The sequence below is a fragment of the Ursus arctos genome, unplaced genomic scaffold (genome assembly GCF_023065955.2).
Source record: "Ursus arctos isolate Adak ecotype North America unplaced genomic scaffold, UrsArc2.0 scaffold_8, whole genome shotgun sequence".
In the NCBI taxonomy this organism is placed as follows: domain Eukaryota; kingdom Metazoa; phylum Chordata; class Mammalia; order Carnivora; family Ursidae; genus Ursus; species Ursus arctos.
Window position 1 is genome coordinate 83436343 of NW_026623100.1, and position 21645 is coordinate 83457987.

A 21645-nucleotide genomic window follows, 5' to 3' on the forward strand; every position below is an offset into this window, starting at 1 on the left:
GCGAGCTTTCCGCGCCCACACAGGGTTGTTAGTCATGAGTGCATGTGCTGCTCGAGCCTGGTGAGAAGGGAGTGTGAAGTAGGTGCCGGCAGGACGCGCGTAGTAGCCAGGGTGGCGGACTGGACTGTCATCAAAGCAGACCCCCGTAAAGATCAGTGATGTATGGCCATTTCTTACGGGGCGCCAGCTCTGTCCGCAGACACATGGGAACACGCGGCAGGGCCGGACGGGCCTGGTAGGGGTCCTCTCGGCCAGGCTGTGCGTTTGGTGCACTCCTGCAAAGGTAAAAAGCAGGCCATCCACTTCAGACGAAAATCTACCCAGAATGCTTGAAATTACTAAAAAAACCCCAGCGTTAGTGGTCCGAAGCAGCATTCTCCAAATTTCAAAATCACAAAGAAGTAGTTGGTAATTTTACATGACGACCCCCCCCCATACACATATATGCACCGTGATGAAAGTTTCACACAATGCCCTTTACCCTGAAAACATGCGGGGTGCGTGTGCTACTTACCCTGTCCTGAGCTTCCTGCCGCAGGATTGCAGCCCCGACTGGGGGACTCGGGTTTGCTAGAGTTCGTGAGTAAGTCGTATCGTCCTTATGGCAGCCCCCAGAGTAGGCACGTCCACCCTCCAGATGAAGGTGGGGGTTCTGATAGGCCAAGAGGTTCCCAGTGCCTTAGCCCGTAAGGTTGGGGGCATCTGAGGCTGGGGTCTTGTGACTGAGCAGGTCTGTTGCATGACTTTGGGGGGGTGGGCACTGCATCAGGGAGGTGCCACACTTGCCCAGTTGGAGGACTGTGTGTGGTCGGAGGCATTCTGGAGCAGTCTTTGTGGGCGAAATGGCCTTGGTGGGAGCCGCAGATGGATTTCGTGTTGTGTTGACGCCCCCCTGTCCTGTGCATGGCAGACTGTCTTAATGGGCCACGTGACCATGCCCGCAGGGCCTGGATCCTTCCACCACTGTGGTTAGAAACAGGGGCTAGTTGGACAGATAGGAGCCCAAAACCCAAATCTGACAATATTCTGTGTAAACACAATGTGTGACAGGTGCTCAAAATGTCACTGGTATGGCTTTGCTGATGCCAGTCTCCTATTCATGGTGGTACTCAAGCTGAAACTGTCTGCACCGTCTTCCTTCCTTTCCTTCCTTCCTTCCTTCCTTCCTTCCTTCCTTCCTTCCTTCCTTCCCTCCCTCCCTCCCTCCCTCCCTCCCTCCCTCCCTCCCTCCCTCCTTCCCTTCTAAGATTTTATTTATTTGAAAGAGAGAGAGTGACTGAGAGAGAGCATGAGCAGGGGAGGGGGAAAAGCAAACTCCCTGCTGAGCAGGGAGCCTGACGTGGGGCTCTGATCAGGACCCTGGGATCATGACCTGAGCCGAAGGCAGAACCTTAACTGACTGAGCCACCCAGACGCCCCAGGACAGTGTTTCTGTAAGAACAAGACCGTGTCCCGTTTCTGTGGTTTGATGCTGGGAAGCCCAGAGATGGGACCGAACGTGGGCTGTTGGTGAGCCACGTTCTCAGGTGATTGTGCAGAGTTAGTAGGGAAAGTAGGAGCCAGGGAGACCGCGTTTCCAGGCAAGAGCTGTAAGAAAATCAGGAAGCCAAGGGCAAACTGGGTCAGATTTGTGAAAAAGCAAGAAGTCAGACATTAAAAATAAAATTCAACATGCTTTATTATGTAGAATTTGGGAAGGATAGTAAAAAATTACTCCCAAGATTTGCTCACAGGAGAGTTGTAACCCCGGGGCTAGAGAGGAGTGGGGGGTGCAGCCTATACTGTTTGGTACATTTGGAGTTTAGGGTGATGTGGACACACGGGCAGAGATGCCCATGGAGGCTGGCATGGGGCTGTGGGGGGCAGGCAGGGCAGTTCAGCGTTGGGTTGTTTTTTTTTTTTTTTTTTTTTTTTTTTTTTTATTATGTTAGTCACCATACAGTACATCCCTGGTTTCCGATGTAAAGTTCGATGATTCATTAGTTGCGTATAACACCCAGTGCACCATGCAATACGTGCCCTCCTTACTACCCATCACCGGTCTATCCCATTCCCCCACCCCCCCCTCCCCTCTGAAGCCCTCAGTTTGTTTCTCAGAGTCCATAGTCTCTCAGTGTTGGTTTGATCAGCCAGGAGCGATGCCCCGCAGTTCACTGCCTGGAGGGGGCGTGGGGGGAGGGGGCAGGGTGGGGCCGAGAGGGAGGCAGCAGGGCTCCTTCTGTGCGCTCTTCAACACGGCAGAGTCAGGGAACAAGCAACACCTCTTCTTGATGAGGTCCTTTCCAGACTAAGTAGCAAATCCTCTCAAATGGGCTCCAAGATGGACCAATCTTCACTGAGTGTACTTGATAAATAGAATCTTTTTCCAATTTTATTTTTCATGCATTATAAGGTGCACTGGACACAGGCTGAGAGGATGTGTAATTAAATCTTCATTCCCTCTTTCTTCCAAAACCTCTTTATTAAGTGCCTCTCCTGCGCCTCTCCTGCGGAGGTCAGAGTCTGGGCGAGGTGCTCGGCACATACCGCGGGTGAGCCTGGGCTCGGGCAGAGCTTGTCTCGCCAGGAAGCGGACATGAATGACCAGGGGCTGCTGCTCCAGGACAAGCTGGTCCACTCCCCGGAGGAAGTGGTGTTTCAGCCGAGCCCCTCCTGCCTCCAGAAGCCGGCCTCTCTTCGTCCTCATCTGCAAACAGTTTGTTTTATTGAAGTGACTTGCTCTCTCCAGCCTGGGTCCTGGTTCTGGCAGGGGAATAAGCAGCCGCCTGCACCTCGGGTCTGGAATCCGTAAGATCCCAGGGTTGCTGTGGTCAGACTCCTGTGAGTTTACCTCTGCGGAGAGACGGGGGCACCAGGAGCCACGGTGGTGTAGGGACTTGCCCTTACTCCTCTGAAGAGGGAGAACCACCTGCCGCTGTGTTTCTAGGAGCTCAGCAGGCCTTTCCTGGGCAGAGGGTTTCCTGGAGCTCCGGCCGGAATCAGTCTCTGCCGTGCGCCCCCCAGCCCAGGTCCGGGGTTTCAGTCTGTGGGGCAATGTAGGGCCTGCCCTCCGGCTAGGGTGGGTGCCTGCTGTGAACCTCATTTCCTACATGTTCTGTGTGCTTTGAGCATATTCACCATGACCTTCAAAAGTGGCAAGAACTGTGTTCCTGAAGAAATGAAGGTTTTCTTAGACCCTCCACCTCTAAGAACCCTAGGGCAGCCTGTTCCCTAACACAAGCCATTATCCCTCTCCTGTATACTTTAAGGCCTTTTTAAACTATTATATACTTTTCCTTTTTAGATAGGAAGTTACTTCTGCGGCTACTTGAAATTCATTTGGTTGTTGCTCTGATGAGATCGCGGACACACGTAAACTGTCCGCCACAGAGAGGTAGCCCTCGGCCCGCGCTGCAGCGGACGGAAACCCTGGTGGGTGTGGAGACAGGGAGAGCGATGGCGAGCCACGGTTTCCTGCAGGACGTCCCTCCTCCTTCTGCACGCCGTTCCTCCCACCCCGGAGCACAGCCAGACCAAGCTGACCGCTCTCTTTAGGCCAGAGGAGGATGTGTGAGTGCCACGGCTGTGTCTGGAGGAAGGACCTTCTCTGAAGCCCGCTGCCTCCTCACAACATCCTGTTGCATTTGGGGTCAAGAGCGAGCCTGTGACTCAGTTTCCATACAACTTTCTCCACAGTTTTGGAATTGATCCTCAGGCAAATGTGTATGGTCTTCATCCCCTCTCTCCCTTTGCCCTCCCTCCTCCCTTCCTCTCCCTTCCCCTGCCTTCCCCTACTCCTTCATCCTCCCTTCCTCTCTGCACTCTCCTCCATCATCTTTCTTCCTTCCTCCCCTCCTCCCTCCTCCCTCCTCCATCTTTCCTCTTCCCCTCCCTCCTCCCTTCCTCCCTCCCTCCTGCTCCCACCTTCCCTCCTCCCTTCCTCCCCCCTCCCTCCCCTTGTGTGGGTATCAGTTTTTACAGCTTGCCCTGTTACCCGTATTCCTGCTTCCAACGCCCTGCTCTCTCGGGCCCACGCGTTTGTTCTGTAGTCTTGGACATCATAACCGACCACGTTAGAACAGTGGGCAGATGGAAGGGGAAGGCGAGGTCTGAGTAAGGGCTCAAGAGACACTGCAATTTTAACATAAAATGAGCACAAGAGCTTCAGTGAAGGGATTGCGATTGTTCAGATGCCTTTAAAGCTTTTTCTCATTTTGGGGCGGTTGGCTGTGTTCCCGGCCCTCATGCACTAACAGTTTGCTGAATGTACTTGGAAGTGGTCTCGTTTTTGTACGCGGCTTCTCCGCTCTTACCTGGCTTCTTCACTCTCCCTCGGAAGTCACGAGCAGGCATCGATTGCGTGCCATGTGCCTCAGACGTTGCTGCTCACTGTGGAGTATGAACGAACTCTGGCAAATCGGGTCTGCGCTCCAGAAGCCTTCAGCCGCGCCAGAGAAACCACAGGCAAATGATTAGAACAGTCTTCAGCATCAAATTGGCTAATTCTTACCCTGTGATTGTGAGTTACCTGGCAATCTCTGGCTTTCTGGAGTTTTTGTTAAAAAGTCCACATATGTGTGTCCTCTGCTTTCAGGCTGTGGTCTTGCTAACACGGGATTGGGCAGTTACTGTCCCTGCGGTCACCCCCACAGCCGTGCAGCTTCTCCTCGGCCTGACTTCCGGTCACCAGACTTTGGCTGGTGTGTGCGTGAGTGTGTGCTTGTGTGCCGGGGCGTGTGTCTGCTATGAGTGCGATCTTCTCAGGAGCCCCTTGTCCGGCGTCCTAAGCGTACTGCTTCTAATGCATGGTGCTATGACGGCATATTTCGTGCCCACAAATTCGTGTGTTGAACCGCTGATCTCCAGCGTGTTGAACCGCTGATCTCCAGCGTGTTGGTGTGAGGAGGTAGGGCCTCTGGGAGGTAATCAGGGTCTGAGGGTGGAGCCCTCACCATGGGATCAGTGCCCTTGAAAGAGAGGCACGCGGGCTCCCTCTCCTTCTCTGCCATGCTGAGGACACGGTGGGAAGCCGTCAGCAGAACCCCCCCACGCTGGCGCCCTGATCTTGGGGGTCCAGCCTCCCACCGTGTGGGGACTAAATGTGTGTTGTTCAGGCGGCCCGGCCCGTGGTGATGTGTTACAGTAGCTGAGCTGAGCCGCGAAAGGTCGAGCACAGGCCAGCGTGTCGTTCTGCACCAGGACCAGCCTGCGGGCTGCCCTGCTCAGCCTCCTTTCCTGGTTTGCATTCCCCCTCGGCCTTCACTGTTCCTTGTGTGAACTCTGCATAGTTGACCCGTGGAAACGGGCTGCCAGGAGAAGTTCAGTTGTCTTGCTGTAAAGAGCGGTCTTCAAAGTTAGGATTAGCCGGTATCTTAATGGAACGGGAGCAGCAGATTTCAGAACCGATTTCTTAGAATCTCTTCCAGCTATTGGGTTTTAGTTTTATGTACTGGTATGGTGCATGTTTCACTGTTGTTGTCAGAAAGGGTGCGCTAAGCTCCGTGTGATAGAGGAGTGATACACCTGTGGTCATAGTGCCGCAAACTCTGTGTTTCTTAAACTGTAAAGCAGAAAGAAACTGTGGCTTTGGATGCTACTAGTGTGGGACTGCAAGTACTCCCGGCCCCACCGACGGCGTTGGGAAGGTGGGATGGGGGGGGGGGGGCGCCGTCAGTCAGTGTCGGGTTCTGTTAGGAGCAGCAGCGGCGGGCTCCTCGGTGAAGTCTGCGGTCCCTCCTGGGTTGCAGGACGTGAGTGAGGGTCTCCTCTTTATAACATGTTGGGAATTCATCGGCGAAGGCAGAAATCCACACCTGTGACCAGACCGAAACCTGGTCTCCGTGGCTTTTCTGTGGAGGTGATAAGGTTTGTGGTCTTGTACTGGCTATTCAGATAGGCACTGTATCAGATGCGGTGGCTTTGGCTGCAGGAAACGGGAAACTGGGGCTCAGACCGGCTGACCCATGAGGAAGTGACCTGGTGTCACAGGCAGGACAGACATGGACGCCCTCCCATCGCCGGCAGTCCTTGGGCTACGAAAGATGTAGGCATTTCTGCCCCAAATGGCAGTGTCCGTGCTGGGCCCCCTTGAGACCCGGCCCCCCAGCAGGCCGCGTCCTGTCCTCTTGGCTCTGTTGGTCAGCTCTGCATTCCTCAGTCCCCGAGAAGATGCGTCGGCTCGGGCGGCCACCACGAAGCACGGCTGGCTGGGGTCTGAAACAACAGACCTTATTTGTCACGGTTCTGGGGCTGGAAGTCTGAGGACGGACGGTTAGCATGGTGGTGTTCTGGCGAGAGCCCTCTGCCTGGCTTACAGATGGCTGCCTTCCCACTCTGTGCTCACGTGGCGGGAGGGAAAGAGACCGCCACACAGAGGCAGCGAGGGAGAGGGAGGGGGCACGGATGTGCCAGTCCCGTCGCAGGCCCGCCCTCACCACCTCCCGTAACCCAGAGCGCCCTGAAGGCCTGGCCTCCTTAACCGCCTGACCTCCGTGGAGTCGGGAGGACACAGACTTTCAGCGGGAGAGGACGCGGCGCTGCATGCACACACGTGCTGTCTGGAGTAGTGCCTTGGCGGGTGTCGGCCATGACCGTGTGCTAGGGGAAGCCACGCTGCCCGTGAAGGATGCTTGCAACAGCTCTCAGCTGCAAAGACATCTGGGACTTCTGATGTCCCTATTAATGGGGGTCCTCCTCTTCCTTGCAGTGTCACGTGGGAGCCCACGGGGGACGGGAAGAAGGTCATCTCGCTGGCAGACAACCACATCCTGCTGTGGGACCTTCAGGAAAGCTCCAGCCAGGCTGTGGTGAGTGACAAGCTTATAGTTGTCATTTTTTGTGTTTTTCAATGGGACCTTTTGGCTGAATTCAGAATATACTTCTTGGTTTGTATACGCTTATAATTGTGACGTTAATTATGAAATACTTAATGAAAGGACAGAATCATCAGTCAGAGAATTGCTTGATTGGCTTTTAAGGTGAAAGCTGCCTGGGGTTCGGGCCTCCAGGCCACGCACAGATAGGACACAGAACCGAAGGTTGATAAAACCCCACCCTCGGACATAATTAGTCCAAAAGAGGCAGTGGGATATTCCGACTTATGTTCTCGTTTCAAGCATGTTGTCTTTTCAATGAATGGATTTTCAAAGTCTGGTTAAAATCACCTTTTAGGTAGGAGCAGTCAAAATTACTAATTTCATAGTGCTGATGAACTTCTTTCAGAATTCTGAGTTGTAAAAATGACAGTGGTCCGTGATGCCTCTCCCCCACGGCCTGTGACCCCTCCCGTGACCTGTGACCTGCCCGTGGCCTGTGACCCCCGGTGGCCTCTGATCCCCCTGTGTCCTGTGACCGCCCCCAACCATGGCCTGTCAGCTCACCGTCCCCTCACTTGTGTGTGTACGTCTTCCTGCGGTAGCAGTCCTCAGACCCCGTGCGCGCGGTTGTGGGCCCGCTGGGCGGCACAGAGCATCTCCCTGCCTGAGCTGCGGCCACCCACGTGTCACCTTCAGAGTTCTGTTTCCGAGGACGTGAGTGGCTGGGTCCTCACAGCTCCCCACGGGGCCGCGCAGCCTCACGCCGTTCAGTGTTTAGCACTGACTTTCCCGGGAACTAGTCATCGCCTCTAGTACTTTGTCCTTCAGAGTAAATATTTTGCTGCTCAGTGTATTTCATGTTTGATTCCTTAAAATTTCCGCTTTTAAAACGTGACTTTTATATTGTGTTCATGATTTCGTTGCATTAGCTTACGTCAAAGTAACACCTTTAGAGAGAAGAGTCTGGAGACTTGACATGACAGAGCTTAGGGGTCAGTGCTACTGAGGGCGCCCCACGGCCACGTGTAGCAGGAGGAGGGGCGGGTGCAGCGTCTGTGGGACAGATTTCGTAGTGGTGGCTCCTGTGTTTCTTTGTTTCCATGACGCGTCTTTAGCCCTTTTCCCTCGTGGTACGTTTCAGTGTGAATAAACCCTTTCTTGGGCAGGCGGTAGAGACGGCGTAACTAGTGACTGGTCGTCATCAGTATGTGGTGTCGAAGTCCCTCTTCAGGATGTGAAGTGCTGTGTTCAAGTTTTAATTCTGCGTGTTTAGAAGGGAAATTAAGAGTCGGTCTGTCTTTGTAGTGTGTAAGTATTATTTAAGGGGAAAAAAAATCACTATTTTTATTTTTAAAAGAATGTATTTCTCTATCATAGAGTAGAACGCAAATTTCACCCAGATCTCAGAGCAGAACAGGTAACTTGAGGGTAACCCAGTGCCTGGGGCTGCTCCCTGTGGGCTGCAGGGGGGAGACAGTGTGTGCCCCCCGCCCGGGGAGGGGGCTGGCTGCGGAGTCTGAGTCTCAGTTGGCGGCAAGCCCCTCCTGTCCCTCCCTCCCACTCGCCTCTTGGCGGATGCTGTCTCTGTAGCCAGAGACCAAAGACGGGAAGGGCACAGTACTTTCCTGCTGGAGTGCAGGTCACGGAGATGCTTGGGGGAGCTGTGGGCTGTGCCACGCCCTGCTGGGCAGGAGAGGCCGGGGAGGAGGCCAGCCCTCTGTGCATGTGTGCTCGGCCCGTCCTGGAAGCAGATGGGGGCGCCTCTCCAGACCCTCGGCCATCGCAGAATGATTTTATGGTAGGGTGATTAATCTGTAACTTATTTTCTGCAGAGACCAATTTAGTTTTCTCTCCTTCGTTTTTATCTGCCGTCAGCACTTCTGTCAATACCACTTTGCGACCCTCTGCCGTGGTATTTAATACCGAAACCTTCCTATCGATTCCGGCCATCTTCACACCCAGCTCCTCCGTTTTTTTATTGTTGGAGGATATTGCCTTCTGTGGTGAATCTAATCTTATGCTCGCTGCATCATTACCTTTTGCAATTAAATCGGAGGTTCTTTGCCATTTATAATCATTAGCAGAGCCCAGGGGAGGTCTGCAGGGGGGAGGTTGCACGGGGTCCCGGCCCCGATGAAGGCAGAGGGGATGCCTCCCTGTTTCGGAGTGTGCTCATCCATCTCTGGGGCCTAGCAGCGCTAAGTCACCGTGGAAATAGAGAGCTTTCCAGGTGCAGCGAGCAACAGAGCAAAAGGAAGACGGGTGCCTTGAGAGTCAGCGGCCCTCTTCCTTCAGGCCGTGTGTCAGCGTGGGGGCTTCTCAAGGATGAACCCGGGGTGTCCCCTGCCCGGCGGTGCTGGGCCTTCAGGCACTGACACGCAGAAATGCCTCTCAGAAGGAAGAGAGTGGGCTTCAAGGACACAGTGTTCTTGCAGAAGTGTTATAATGTGAAGTCTAAAACCTATGGCAGGGACTGACTGCACGTCAATGGGGGGAGCTAGTGGTGGCAGGAAAGTCATTCGGAGCAGCTCAGGCCACGTCTGCGGTACCTGGAAATATAAAATATGTGTTCCTTCATGGGTGCAGAGAGCACTGGGCGGAAGTGGGGCTGCCCTCAGGAGGAGCGGGCTGGGCCCTCCTGTGCCCCTTCCTCCCGGGAGCCTGTCTGCCGCCTGCCACATCGTGACTGCGCCTCGTGCCTGGCCCACTGTTCCCCAGATGTGGCCCAGAGGGAAGCGGAAGCCGTTCTCCTGTCCGGGGTCAGCGTGAGGATCTCAGGGGTTTCACCCGAATCTGCCCTCTGATGCAGCCCAGTGTGGGGACCTCGTGTGCAGCCCCTGTGGCAGCCCCTGTGGCAGCATGGTGGGTCTCCACAGACGGGCGTGGGTGGACATGGCTGTTCCGCCGCACGTGAGGGGCCTTCCCACGCTATGTCCCCCTGCTCTCTGTCCCATCTGCTCAGTGGGGCCTCATTCAGAGGAAAGGTTTTCATCTTTTTTTAATAGACTTTATTTTTTAGAATGCTTTTACCTGGTTCATGACAAGGTTGAGAGAAGGGAACAGAGGCTCTCCCCAGCCTCACATGCACACAAACGCCCCACACCCCCACTGTCAGCGTCCCCTCCCGAGGGGACATTTGCTGCCCTCGATGGGCCTGTCAGATGGGTTTGTCCTCCTTTACCTCGTCTGACGTCCAGGGTCTCTGCTGACCTGGCAGCCCCTTCCCTGTCTGATCACAGAGGAAGTTGAATACCCAGATGCCTGGCTCGCGTGGCACATGTCCTGTGTGCACGTGGTCACTCAGCAAGCGTGGATGGCCAGCGTTGAGGACATGGCAGGAGGGTCTGCGAGGTCCCCAGACACCCACAATGTGTCTTCGTAGTTGTAACTGGGCTCATACGGTGTGTTGACAGATCTTCGTCCCCCACTGATTTTAAAGCAGTCCACGTAAAGACACGGACCTCGGGGTCACAGAATTCGACTCCCTCACTTGGCAGTTGAGAAACAGTAAGGCCCAAGGAGCCAGGGGACGTTCTGGAGGCGACATGGTTTGATGGACAGATTCGGGACTCAACGTCTGACCCCGCCCCTCAGTGCCCCCGAGGGCTTGTCGTGGCCCTGGCACGTGTGCGTGGTGCCTCTCTGGGCCACGCCTCGGTGCTGACCTGTCTTCAGCGGCCATGGTCACATTTGGTCTGTGAGGGTGGATGTGAGTGTTGGAACAGTCAACATTTATTTGGAGCAAACTCCAGTAAATAGGATGGTTGACCAAGCTTCGTAAAACTGGTCCACGGAAAACAGTAAAACTCTGAAAGCTGGTTTTCTGGTGAGCCTCATAAAACGGCATTCCAATATTTGAGTGCCGTGTGCGTCGCTGAAGTGAACAGAGCCCGTGGAGCCACGCGTTTCCAAGAGCAGCCGCTGGGGCTTAGGCTGTGGCTTAGTCGTTTGAAAGAAAAGCTGCGATCTTCAAGAAAACATGGAGTGAGTGGTTTCCTAAGTTGTGTATCTTAATGTAGCATAATAGCTACATATAGCTTTTGATTTTATAAATATCGAGACGACTAGGATTCTTTAGTCTTCCATTAGATTTTGGGAAAAGGCGTCAGATACAAATCGGGCTGGGTGTTGGTGTCTGGCCAGTGTTTGCTTCCCAAGCTCTCACAAGACTTCTTTCTAGTAAGAGCAGATGATAGAGTGAATAATACGTTTGACAAACCAAGTATGTTGCAGGGAACGCAGCTGCCGCTGCGGGGAGTGGGATGCGTGCCCTTCAGTGAGGCCGGACTCTGAATGTGGAGACACAGCCTCGACCTTCCTGGGGTTCACCTCCCAGTGTTAGGGTCTGCAGCATGGAGATGATGTAATCTCAGTTTGCAGGCGTTGCTGTGACGGGCTGGGACAGGCACGGGCCGGTGAAGGGAGCAGTGGTAGGCACGGGGCACGGGAGGGAGACGCTGAAGGCCGTGGCTCCATGGCGAGAGCGCAGGCAGCCTTCTGAGTGGCAACATCACGTCCCGTTTCTGCCACTCACTCCCAGGTGCCCTTGGGCAAGTGGTGTGCCCTCTCCAAGCCTAGTGTCCTCATCTGGAAAGTCAGGGCCAGTTTCCACATCTATAAAGTAGGACAATGTCACAGTGGACGTCATGTGGGGGCGGCCTGCCCCACAGTGCCTGGTGCCTGGCAAGCGGTCCTCACGTGCCAGATGGACAGATGGCTGGATGGGTGGGCGGAGGGAGGAAGACAGGAGTGGAAGGATGGACTGACGGAGGGAGGGACGGGTACATGACGAAAGTAGTGGGAATATACAGTTTAAAACTGGATTAGGAGTGAGGGTTTGGTCAATAGGATCCCGGTGCAAAGGCCAGAGGTCCAGAGGAGAGAAACCGAGCTACTGAAGAGCAGTCTGTGTGCACATCCTAATTAAATCATCCCTCGAGCCTGCAGGTGAGGGTCACACTTGACACAGGAAGACACGTGTCATCACGGCAGCGCTTCCAGGTTTTTAGGCCTTTGTTATTCTTCGTAAAAGATGTCTCCCTCGCTAATCAACTGTAATTAGATCTCTCTCTCCAGCGGATCACTGGTGTCTAATTGGCGTGACAGAACTATTTGCTATATTCTTGTCCATCTTGGTGAGAAAATTTAAATCTGCACTCGCGACCTTTCCTGTTTTGAGCATGGAGCTGAGGTCAAGCCCACAGCTCTGGGTGTGGGACACACCTTTTCCTCTGCAAAGAGAGCTTAGGTTTTGGTGCAGCAAAGGAGGAAAAGCCCTTTTACTTCTGTTCTTCCTACAAATAGAGTCCTGTTTGAAATAAGCTAAAAATAAATTTAAAACGACCTCAAATTCCCTCATCAGTGCTGGTATCTAATGCCCTGTGTGCATTTTCTGAAGACAGGAAGGCTCTGGTTTCCAGGACGCCAGGGAACAGAGTCCTTGGTGGGGCGTGGGAGCCACTAGCCCCACCGGGGTGTGGAGCCAGGGCAGCCACACTCAGGAACCGGGGACCCCCCCCCCCGCCCATGACCTGGGATAGCTTGGGATGGGGGGTGGCAGGACCCGCCTCTGCCTTGCTGCAGACCTCTGTGCACACATGCCTCGGCAGCCGGGGGTCTTGGCCAGCCATGCCCGTTCCCCGTCCGTTTGGTTTTCCTCCCCTTTTCCTTCCATGTCCTGAGGGCAGCAAGGCGCTGGGGCTATCCTGCTGAGTCTACTCCCCCACTGCTCCATCATTTCTGACAACTCGCCCTGCACCCCAGAAGAAAGCAGCAGCCCCATGGCTTCCATCCACCCCTGAAGACAGACCAGATCTCTGGGTGTTGTCCATGCTCTTCAGGGTATCACTTAATTTTCATGGCCCTGCGGGGTGGGTTCTTGAATAGCTCCATTTCCTGAGTGAGTTACGGGAGAGACGCCAGGCTCAAAGGGACTAGGTCACTCCAGTCACTTGGCAGCAGAGCTGGGGCTCTGGCTCAGGGGGTTCATGTTCAAAGCTGGGGCTGGAATTTCTAGCCTGAGAGAGGCGAAGGATATTCCTGGGGGTGGGAAGGGGCTCGCAGCAGAGCCCGACCAGGAGCAGAGGGGCTCAGTTTGTGGTCACGGCTGTCATGGAAGCACGTAGCTCCCACCGGCAGTCCGGGAGCTCGGGCACATCAGTGGGACTTGCTTGTATGGGATGCTTTCTATCTCTTACGCTCTGAAAGCCACGGCTTCGCCTCGCTGCTCTCCTCCCAGGAAGGTGAGAAGCAGCACCAACATTTCTCAGCTGCCCCTCTCTTATCTTCGGAGGTGAGCAGCGCGTATGTTTTGTCTACTGCGTTCCCTCCGCCAAGTGTGTCAGCTCTGGGCCTTGGCTGCACGGAGTGCCGTCCTTGTCTTTGGGAACCTATGGCCACGTGCACTGCTCACAACAGTGCAGGGTGCAGCATTTTGTTCATTAGAGTTGTGTTCCTATGTCCACACCCTGGTGGTAGTTACATCTCCGGAGAGTTCGTGGGGTGGCTTTAATCATTCCTTCTGGGGTGGGAAGCACTGGACATTTCTCTTTAATGTTGAAAAGCAGACCACTGTGTGCCCTGCGCTCTCTGGAGTTCTCGCTGGGCGCTCGCTCCATGTCACCGGAGCACCAGTCCACGTGATTGCTTAACTGTAGAGTGTACGCCGTGCCGGCTGCCCGGAGCAGGCCTCCAAACGTTGATGGCGAGGGCTATTTTAGCGTGTCATTAGAGCGGACTGGGGCATGGAGTTTCCGTCGCCGGGGCAGATCATGCACTACAGTGAGCCCAGGAGTCGAAGCAGGAGGCAGGTCCTGCTCCTGCCCGCCCCCCCCCAGCTGTGTGATGCAGGGTGAGTCGCCCACCCTCTCTGGGTCTTAGATTTCCTGGCTATGAAGTCAGGGGGCTCAACTGGCCTGTCCTGGAGCTGCTAGGATTCACTTGAGGTCTCCCCTCTCCTCTGGTTAGCACTTGTGTCTCTAGTCTGTCTCTCTCTAACAGGTGATCACAAAGGTGGCTGTGTCCCATGGCCCCACATGTCAGGGCAGTCTCTGTGAGGACCTCAGGGATCTGGAAGCTGGCTGCCCCTCAGGTCTCTCATGTGACTGTGGTGCAGGTGTTGGCAGCTGGGTCTCATCTGAGGACTGGACCGGGGAGGGGGCTTGCCCCAAGCTCTGGATGAGGTTGTGGCAGGATATGGTTGGCCTGAAGGCCTGTGCTTTTCTGTTCCCTGCATGTGGGCACCAGCTTCACAGAAGCCAGTGAGATGGGGAGAACCTCAGATAATGTAATCACAGGACACCCCTCAGCACGGAGGGCTCTGCTGTTTGATGGCCGACACCCAGGGAGGGGTCAGGCAGGTCGTGAGGACCTGGGTGCTGCCTGCCTGCCACGGGAAGTCCTACCTCCTGCCCTCGTGCCGATGGGCTGACCTCCCCCTGGCTCAGCCTGTACCCCCTCACCCGTCCCCTTTGTCTGACACCCAGCACCACCCCCCAGTCCAGTGGGGTTATGTTTCCCATCTCTGCTCCGTTTATGCAGGAATCCCTCACTGCTGTTTTCCGCTGGTTCAAGTTCTGTGCAGCCCCAGAGGCCATCTTGGGTCCTGAAACCTCACAGTCCCTTTCTCTGGCTGCTCCAGCTGGACTGGCTCTGTTTTCTCTGCAGCATCTGGACCTCCCTTGTTATCTCTCACTGTGGCCTGGCCACAGGTTGATTTGCAGTTTTTAAATCTCTGTGCCTTGGTGTCCTCATCTGTGAAATGGGTGTGCCTGCACGGATTCCTCTGGGACAGGCCCACACCGTGGCTGATGACCAGTTGGTGTTGCCAGCAGGGTCCAGTGCTACATCTCGTGGAGTGTGCTCACCTGGGCAGCAGGTGGGTGTGATGTGGGCCAGGTCACCGACCCTCTGCCAGCCCTTCCCTCTGCTGTACTCATTGTGGCTGGGGCCACTCGATGTGCTTGCCGATGGCTGCGCGGCTGCTGGCTGCTTGGCCGATGGATTCGTTAGTTACTGACTTGCTTCCAGGATACTGTTGTTGTGGTGTGGGCCCCGCAAGCAGACGGTGCTTGTCTCCACGGAGTCCTGATGGGGTGAGAAGTGACGCAGATGCTGAGAGCTTGGTGACAAGGCTCCAGGTCTTCCCTGTTGGGGGCGACGCTGTGGCGCTTCCCCTCAGCAGCCTCGTGGAAGTGGCTTCACTGAACATACGTGGCCTGTCTTCTGAAGGTGCGACCTTATGTTGTCATCTTTCTGAAGAGTTTGATGATGAATCCATTTGTTTAATAGACGATTAATTAGAACACTGAGTGCTGATTAGTTAGAAAATATATCCAACCCTTTCATGTTCCCCGATCTTACTTAATTCCATCTTCAGAAAACTGAAATTGCACCTGTAGGAATTTTGTTTGACTTAATTTTTTTTCCGTAATGGGAAACTACGAAAATACTTCTTAGCTGATGCTGTTATGTGGAGGTTGAAACGAGTTAGAACAGTCAAAGCCAAGCATAAGCTCACGGCGTCTCTAACACACATTTTACAGCCAGTTTTAGCATCTGAGGTCCTGCGGCTCCCCTGGAAAGTGTGCTTGTCGCTGCCCTTGGGACAGTCCATCTTCACCTCCTGCCGATCGCTCTTCTCACCGTCCTCGTGTGGCTCAGGGTCTGGGTCCCTGTTACGAATTTCCTGCTGGCAGTTCTCTTTTCTCTGTGGCTTGGTGGTGGTGGCTCTGGCGTGGTGGCCCGCATGCCCTGCGGGGTCCCCAGTGGGCTCCGTGTGGGACCACCTGCTCCAGACCCTCGTGCCTCGTGCTGCCCATGGGCCCCGGTGCCCGGGTCGCTGAGCTAGCTGGAGAGGACGGGAGGGCAGAGCCGCGTCCTTCATCAGCACGGTGTTGCTCCCAGCACGGTTACCGCGCAGTCTATGTGTTCTTGTCACCCCACCCCGTTGGCTGCTGCTGACTGGTACTGCACTTGACAGGCTGAGCCAGGCCATGTCCCTCCCTGGGAATTTCGTGGTGAGTCTCAGGGTCATCTTGGTCTTCTGTGGGGTATCAGGCCCTGGTGCTCTGGGCGCCCCTGCCCCTGCCTCTGGGGGCCGTGAGGACACTGGTCCGGAGGGAGCCAGAGAAGCTCCGAGTGGGTGTGGACAGGTGCAGGAGTGAGGTGTGGGGGGCCCTGGTGTCTGAGTCCCCAGTGCCCGTGGTTCCTGACGTCTCCCTGAGAGGCTGTGGGGTCCTGGCTCACTGGTGGCCCCTTCTGTTCCCATGGCCACTCTGCCCCGTGACCACTCGCCTGACCTCGGCTGTTCTCACCCCCACAGGACTGGCCTCAGGCTCTGTCCTCCAGGTCTGCCCCACGCTGCTGCCCACGGTGGCTCTCTGTGGCCCACCAAGAACTCATGGCAGCCGTGTCAGCCTGGCATTCACGGGCACCAGGGGCTTTCGTGCTTGACCCTGCTGTGCTTGGCCTGGAAGGCCCTGTGTTCTCCAGTCGTGTTGCGTGTCTGGCCTCTGCCTCTGTCCCCAGCTGCTATCCCTTCCATTTCTCACTTGCCACATCCTTGCACACCCCAGGCCTCCTTGGGGGTTGGCTGCTCCCTGCATGATATGTGACATTGATAAGGCAGGAAAATGGTGTTTTTTTGGAGAAAGATTTTCTGGGACAAGTTGAGCCAGGAAACCTTGCAGAGAAGGGAGAAGTGCCTCCTGTGTGGGGCAGGGGAGGGTGTCCTGGGTGGGCGGCCGTTGCTACAGTGCTGCATAGAATGAGGGGGTTGCTTGGAGAAGTCGATCTCACAGATGTGTTCTCCATCATGTTTCTTACCTTACCTGCCAGAGAGGAAACGGGTGCTCTCCCCCAAGTCTCTAGTTGAATCCCCTTGCACTGCCCTCAGAGTCTATGGGGCCACCCCTGACCTGTCCGTTTCGAGTCTGGGGTCTCGCCCTGACCCGTGCTTCAGGGGCCCCGATAAACCACTGAGATGGGCCGCAGGACCCAGGACAATCACAGGGGATGCTCACTGCCCCCCGTGACTTCCTCAAACCTCCGTCAGGCGCTGCCCAGGGCTCTTCCAAAGAATGAAGCTGGTGTTCAAGGTAAGGTGAATCGGGTGACGCCTCCAGGGGATGGGAGGCAGAGAGCTCTGCTGATGCCTGTCTCTGCCTTTAGAAGTCACTGTGTGGGCAGAGAGCCAACCCCCAAATCGGAAGAACGATGTGGCCAGTGTGATACGTCTTTGTGCATCAAGTGCCACGTGGGCCAGTGGGCGTGTGGGCAGGGACACGCATGGTAGGAAGGTCTTCTCCCCGCTCACGGCTGGGAGCTCCTCGTCTCTCAGAATGCGGAGGTGCTGGCCCAGAGACAGCCCCAGGGGGTCTCACAAGGTCTTGGTCAGAGCTCCGGGGAGAGGAACTGGAGGCCAGCGAGTGGGAGGCATGTGTCCTGAGACCAGCATCTGACCGGCGCATGTATCTGGAACAGCCGCATGCACCCCCCTGGCCTGCGTGTGCCCGCGGGCGAAGCCAGGTGTTTGAGGTGTTGAGCGTGCTGCCTTCAGGTGGGACAGATGATCCAGGCACAGCCTAGCGAGTTCTGCAAGCATACAGGGCCTATTAATACGCTTTCTATTTTTTGCAGTGCTCAGTTTTATAGTTTTTTCCAAGTAAGGTTCAAACAGTTTTGCCTTTTAAGGGAAGGAAACAGAGACAGAGCTTCTCAATTATTTTCAATAACATCCTGTGAATACAGGATGTCTTCTTAAATTTTCAGAAAAAAAAAGGTTCACATCACTGTTTTTTTCTTCTTTCCCTGAAACACCATCGAATTCCCAGCTGGCCAGTTCGGCGTCCCTGGAAGGGAAGGGACAGCTGAAGTTCACCTCGGGGCGGTGGAGCCCTCACCACACTGGCACCCAGGTGGCCACCGCGAATGACACGACCATCCGAGGGTGGGACACGCGGAGCATGAGGTCAGTGACGGCATGACCCCGCGGATGCGCCCCTGTCCGTCCGCAAGGGGGCGGTTCCACGTCAGATGTACCTGGTGGCACCTGGCTTGTCTGTCTTCGTCTCTGTTTTTGCGGGAAGGCGTACGTCTTGTTTTGTTTCTCTGGCCCGGCTCCAGCCGGCAGCCCTGCTGGGGGGGGATCGGCCTTCCTCGCTTGCTTGTTTACTGTTCCGTGTGGCTGTCCCTTGAGTGAGTGGCGGCCATTCATCATGAAAATCAGGATTGGGTTTTGAAACCCCTCACCAAGGAGAGGGGGACCACCGGACTCTCGCTCCTTTTATCGGCACACAAGGTGGGCAGGTGCAGCCCCCAGGTGAAGTTTGTGGACTTGCCTGTGACTGTTTCTGTGCCTTTAAGACCCGCAGCTCTCGGGGAAGCGCACTTTGTCACGTAAGCCATTATGTGCAGCAGCGAGCAGTTCTAATGGAACAAATAAGAGCGATTTTTCTGTTCCAGGTGTGGTTTGATAGGCAAAGGAGTGATGGTGTGCACATCTGTTGCCGTGGCAACGGGAGCCGTGCAATCGCTCTTAAGATACAGTTTACCCCTCAGCACGCCGTAATTTATCACTGAGCTGCAGAGACGGACGTCACCAAGTAATGTGTGCTGCCTTCGGGGGGGGGGCACAACTTTAAATTTAGGTCTGTGGCCCCTCTGAATACTTAGCGGCTAGTAAATAATCAGTTGCCATTTCCTCAGGGCGTGTGCACCTGCTCAAAGGGCGTGTGCACCTGCTCGAGGGGTGTGCGCGTCTGCTCGAGGGGTGTGTGCGCCCGCTCGAGGGGTGTGCGCGTCTGCTCGAGGGGTGTGTCTACTTGCTCGAGGGGTGTGCGCGTCCGCTCGAGGGGTGTGCGCGTCCGCTCGAGGGATGTGCGTGTCCGCTCGAGGGGTGTGCGCGTCCGCTCGAGGGGTGTGTATACCTGCTTGAGGGGTGTGCGCCCGCTCGAGGGGTGTGCGCGCCCGCTCGAGGGGTGTGCGCGTCCGCTCGAGGGATGCGCGCGTCTGCTCGAGGGGCGTGTGCGGTTTCACAGCCGAAGCTGAGAGCCGAGGGCGCCAAGCCCGAGGAACGTGCCCCCCGAGAGCCAGTTCTGCGGGTCCCAGGGCCATCTTTCCCTGTGTTTGCATTTTTCTTGAAAGGACGTGAAGAATGTCGGTATCTTAAGACAGGATGTTACAGACCCCACACAAAGATAGCAGACATGGCTTTGGGCAGAGGCACCTCCCTCACCGGTTCTGTCCCCCTGGGATGACTCCTGGCTCATTGTTATCTCCTTTTGTAAACGGCTTTGGTTTTTATTTACCCAGGGTGCTCTTACTGTTGCTTGTGGAACGTGTTGTGCTTTCGTGTTGGAAGCACTGCCCTCAGGGCACGAGGAATACCCTGGCCGGTGTGCGTGCACGTGTGACTGTCCACCGGGCGCCCCACGACCTGCCGGAGTTTTAGTTTTATACAGTTGCCAGTTTCACTTGCAAGGTCTTAAGGTTCGGGGTATTTTCTTTTAGGAAAAGATACGAGGAAGATAAAGATATTGGAAAACTGCAGGATGTAAAAACCATTTCAAGATATGAAATGGTTTAGGGCCAGGAAGTCCAGCATGGGCAAGGATGGAGGGGAGTGGATCACCCACCTCGAGGGCGGAAGAACGTACACTCAGCATGATTGTCAGATGCGCCAGGTGATTACAGGAAGCAGGGCTACCGCTGGCTCTCCAGCACGCAGCTGGGAAGCCTGCGGAGAGGGAGTGCTTGCGGGGGAGGCTGAGTCACACCAGGGGAGGAAATGCCCAGAGCAGCGTGGGCAGCAGAAGCCTTGTCCCCTCCTGACTGGGTTCAGGGTCTTTGGTTCCAGCCATTGTGCAGCCTCATTGGATGACCTGCCCCTCTGTTCTGGGTTTCTGACGTCAGAAGGACGTAATTGACGGAGAGTCCTCATTTCACACGCTTTGAGGAGCCCTTTGGAGCAGTGGCGGTCAAGGTTTCAGCTAGGTCTATGCGCACATGTATGTGTGTGCATACATGCATGTCTGTGTGTACGTATGCCTCGTGTGCCCATGTGTGTATGTGCAGACATGTGCATCTGTGCGTGCGTGTGCGTATGGGCGTGCACACCCCCCCCAAACAGCTGTGTACTGACTGTAAAACCACCCTGTGTCTCCCATGTTGCACTGGGCCATGGCAGAAGCGCCTCGAGTGTTGGCATTGCGAGGTGCTGAGAATGGATAAAGGACAGCCCAGCCATGACACGCACTGTCCCCTTCATTGCTTTTCCAGTTTTTTCTTCCTTCTCTCTGTCAGTGTCTCTTGACTCAACAGCCCTGTACTCCCAACCCCAGCCTGCGGCCAATCGTTTGCTTTTCTTTTTCCGTGTCCTTCTGGAATTCGATCAGCTCTCCAGCCTCTCTCCCCACTCCTCGAGGCTGTCACGGTCCTGCTGACTTGCTCTCTTCTTGAGGTGCCAGGTCACATTTGGGACAGCCATGAGCCAGCTTTCGCCTCCACAGCTTGCGGGATCACAGAGGTGCTCCCAGAGAAGCCTCAGCCTGGGCCCCCCTGTGAAAGGCACTGAGGCCCCCTGGCACCCGAGCTGGTCCTGTCGCACGGGAGAGCCCCAGCCTGCATGGCTGTGGTGGGCCGAGCAGTCCCCCAATGCTGGCACTCGATGGCGAACGGGAGACAGGGCCAGTCTACAGTGTGGAGTCGTCATGACCCGCTTGCTGTCCTGTGTGCTCCCCTCGCTTTCTCCCGCAGCCAGATATACTGCATAGAGAACGCCCACGGGCAGCTGGTGCGGGACCTCGACTTCAACCCCAACAGGCAGTACTACCTGGCCAGCTGCGGGGACGACTGCAAGGTGAAGTTCTGGGACACCCGAAATGTCACTGAGCCCGTGAAGACCCTGGAGGAACACTCCCACTGGTACTGACTTCTTTGCATGTGGGTTCAAGGGAGGGGGCTTTTGTAATTTATTTTGCTAATTCCTTTCCCATTTGGAAAGGCACAAACCAGCTTAGTTTGTGCTGCTGTGAATCATTCAATCAGCCCGGTTTTATTTTTCCTAAAGAAACACTAATTCCAGATCTGAATGTTTGTGATTTATAAACATAGGAAAAGAAGAAAAATATTGCATTCTCTGCTCTCTTGAAATAGTGCTGGTTCAGATATGCAAAAACAGTGTGCACAGATGTTCACACAGCATCGTTTGCCGTGAGTGGGAAACCACCCCAATGGCCATCAGTAGGGGACGGTTGGTCGGTCCATGACGCCCATGCAGTAGGGATGGTGCTGCGGGCGAGGAGGAGACTAGCTCTGTGTGGGGCGTGGACGGTGCCCAAGAGCAGCCGTCGCTCTGGAAACGTTATTTCGTGTTTACTGCATGCCAGGGACTTCGTGCTGAAGTAAGTGAGATCCACAGCAGACCAGTGTGCCCGGTATAAGCTAGCTTTTATTTCAATGAAGCGTGTGTGTGTGTTTGTATGTGTAAGTGCGTGCTTGTGTGCGTGATCGTGCGCACGTGTGCTTGTGAGGGTGTGTGTTTGTGTGTGTGATTGCCTGTGAGCATGTCTGCTTGTGACGGCATGTGCACGTGTGCTTGTGCGTGATCGTGCACACGTGTGCTTGTGAGGGTGTGTGCATGCTTGTGTGTGTGATTGTCTGCCTGTGAGCACGTGTGCTTGTGTGTGTGCTTGTGCGTGATTGTGCGCACATGTGCTTGTGAGGGGGTGTGTGTGTGTGATTGCCTGTGAGCACGTGTGCTTGTGTGTGTGATCGTGCGCACGTGTGCTTGTGAGGGTGTGTGTGTGTGATTGTCTGCCTGTGAGCACGTGTGCTTGTGTGTGTGCTTGTG

The 21645-nt window shown here is 55.3% G+C and overlaps 1 protein-coding gene across 3 annotated transcripts in view; it reads left to right on the top strand.

Moving 5' to 3' along the window:
- Nucleotides 1–21645, top strand: part of EIPR1 (EARP complex and GARP complex interacting protein 1) — a 121091-nt gene that overhangs the window by 94986 nt on the left and 4460 nt on the right. For all 3 annotated transcript variants that reach the window (XM_026518036.4, XM_026518042.4, XM_026518052.4), the window contains 3 exons: nucleotides 6686–6785; nucleotides 17627–17763; nucleotides 20550–20717. In XM_026518036.4, the coding sequence (XP_026373821.1) occupies nucleotides 6686–6785; nucleotides 17627–17763; nucleotides 20550–20717 (405 nt within the window). The remainder of the gene's footprint in view (nucleotides 1–6685; nucleotides 6786–17626; nucleotides 17764–20549; nucleotides 20718–21645) is intronic.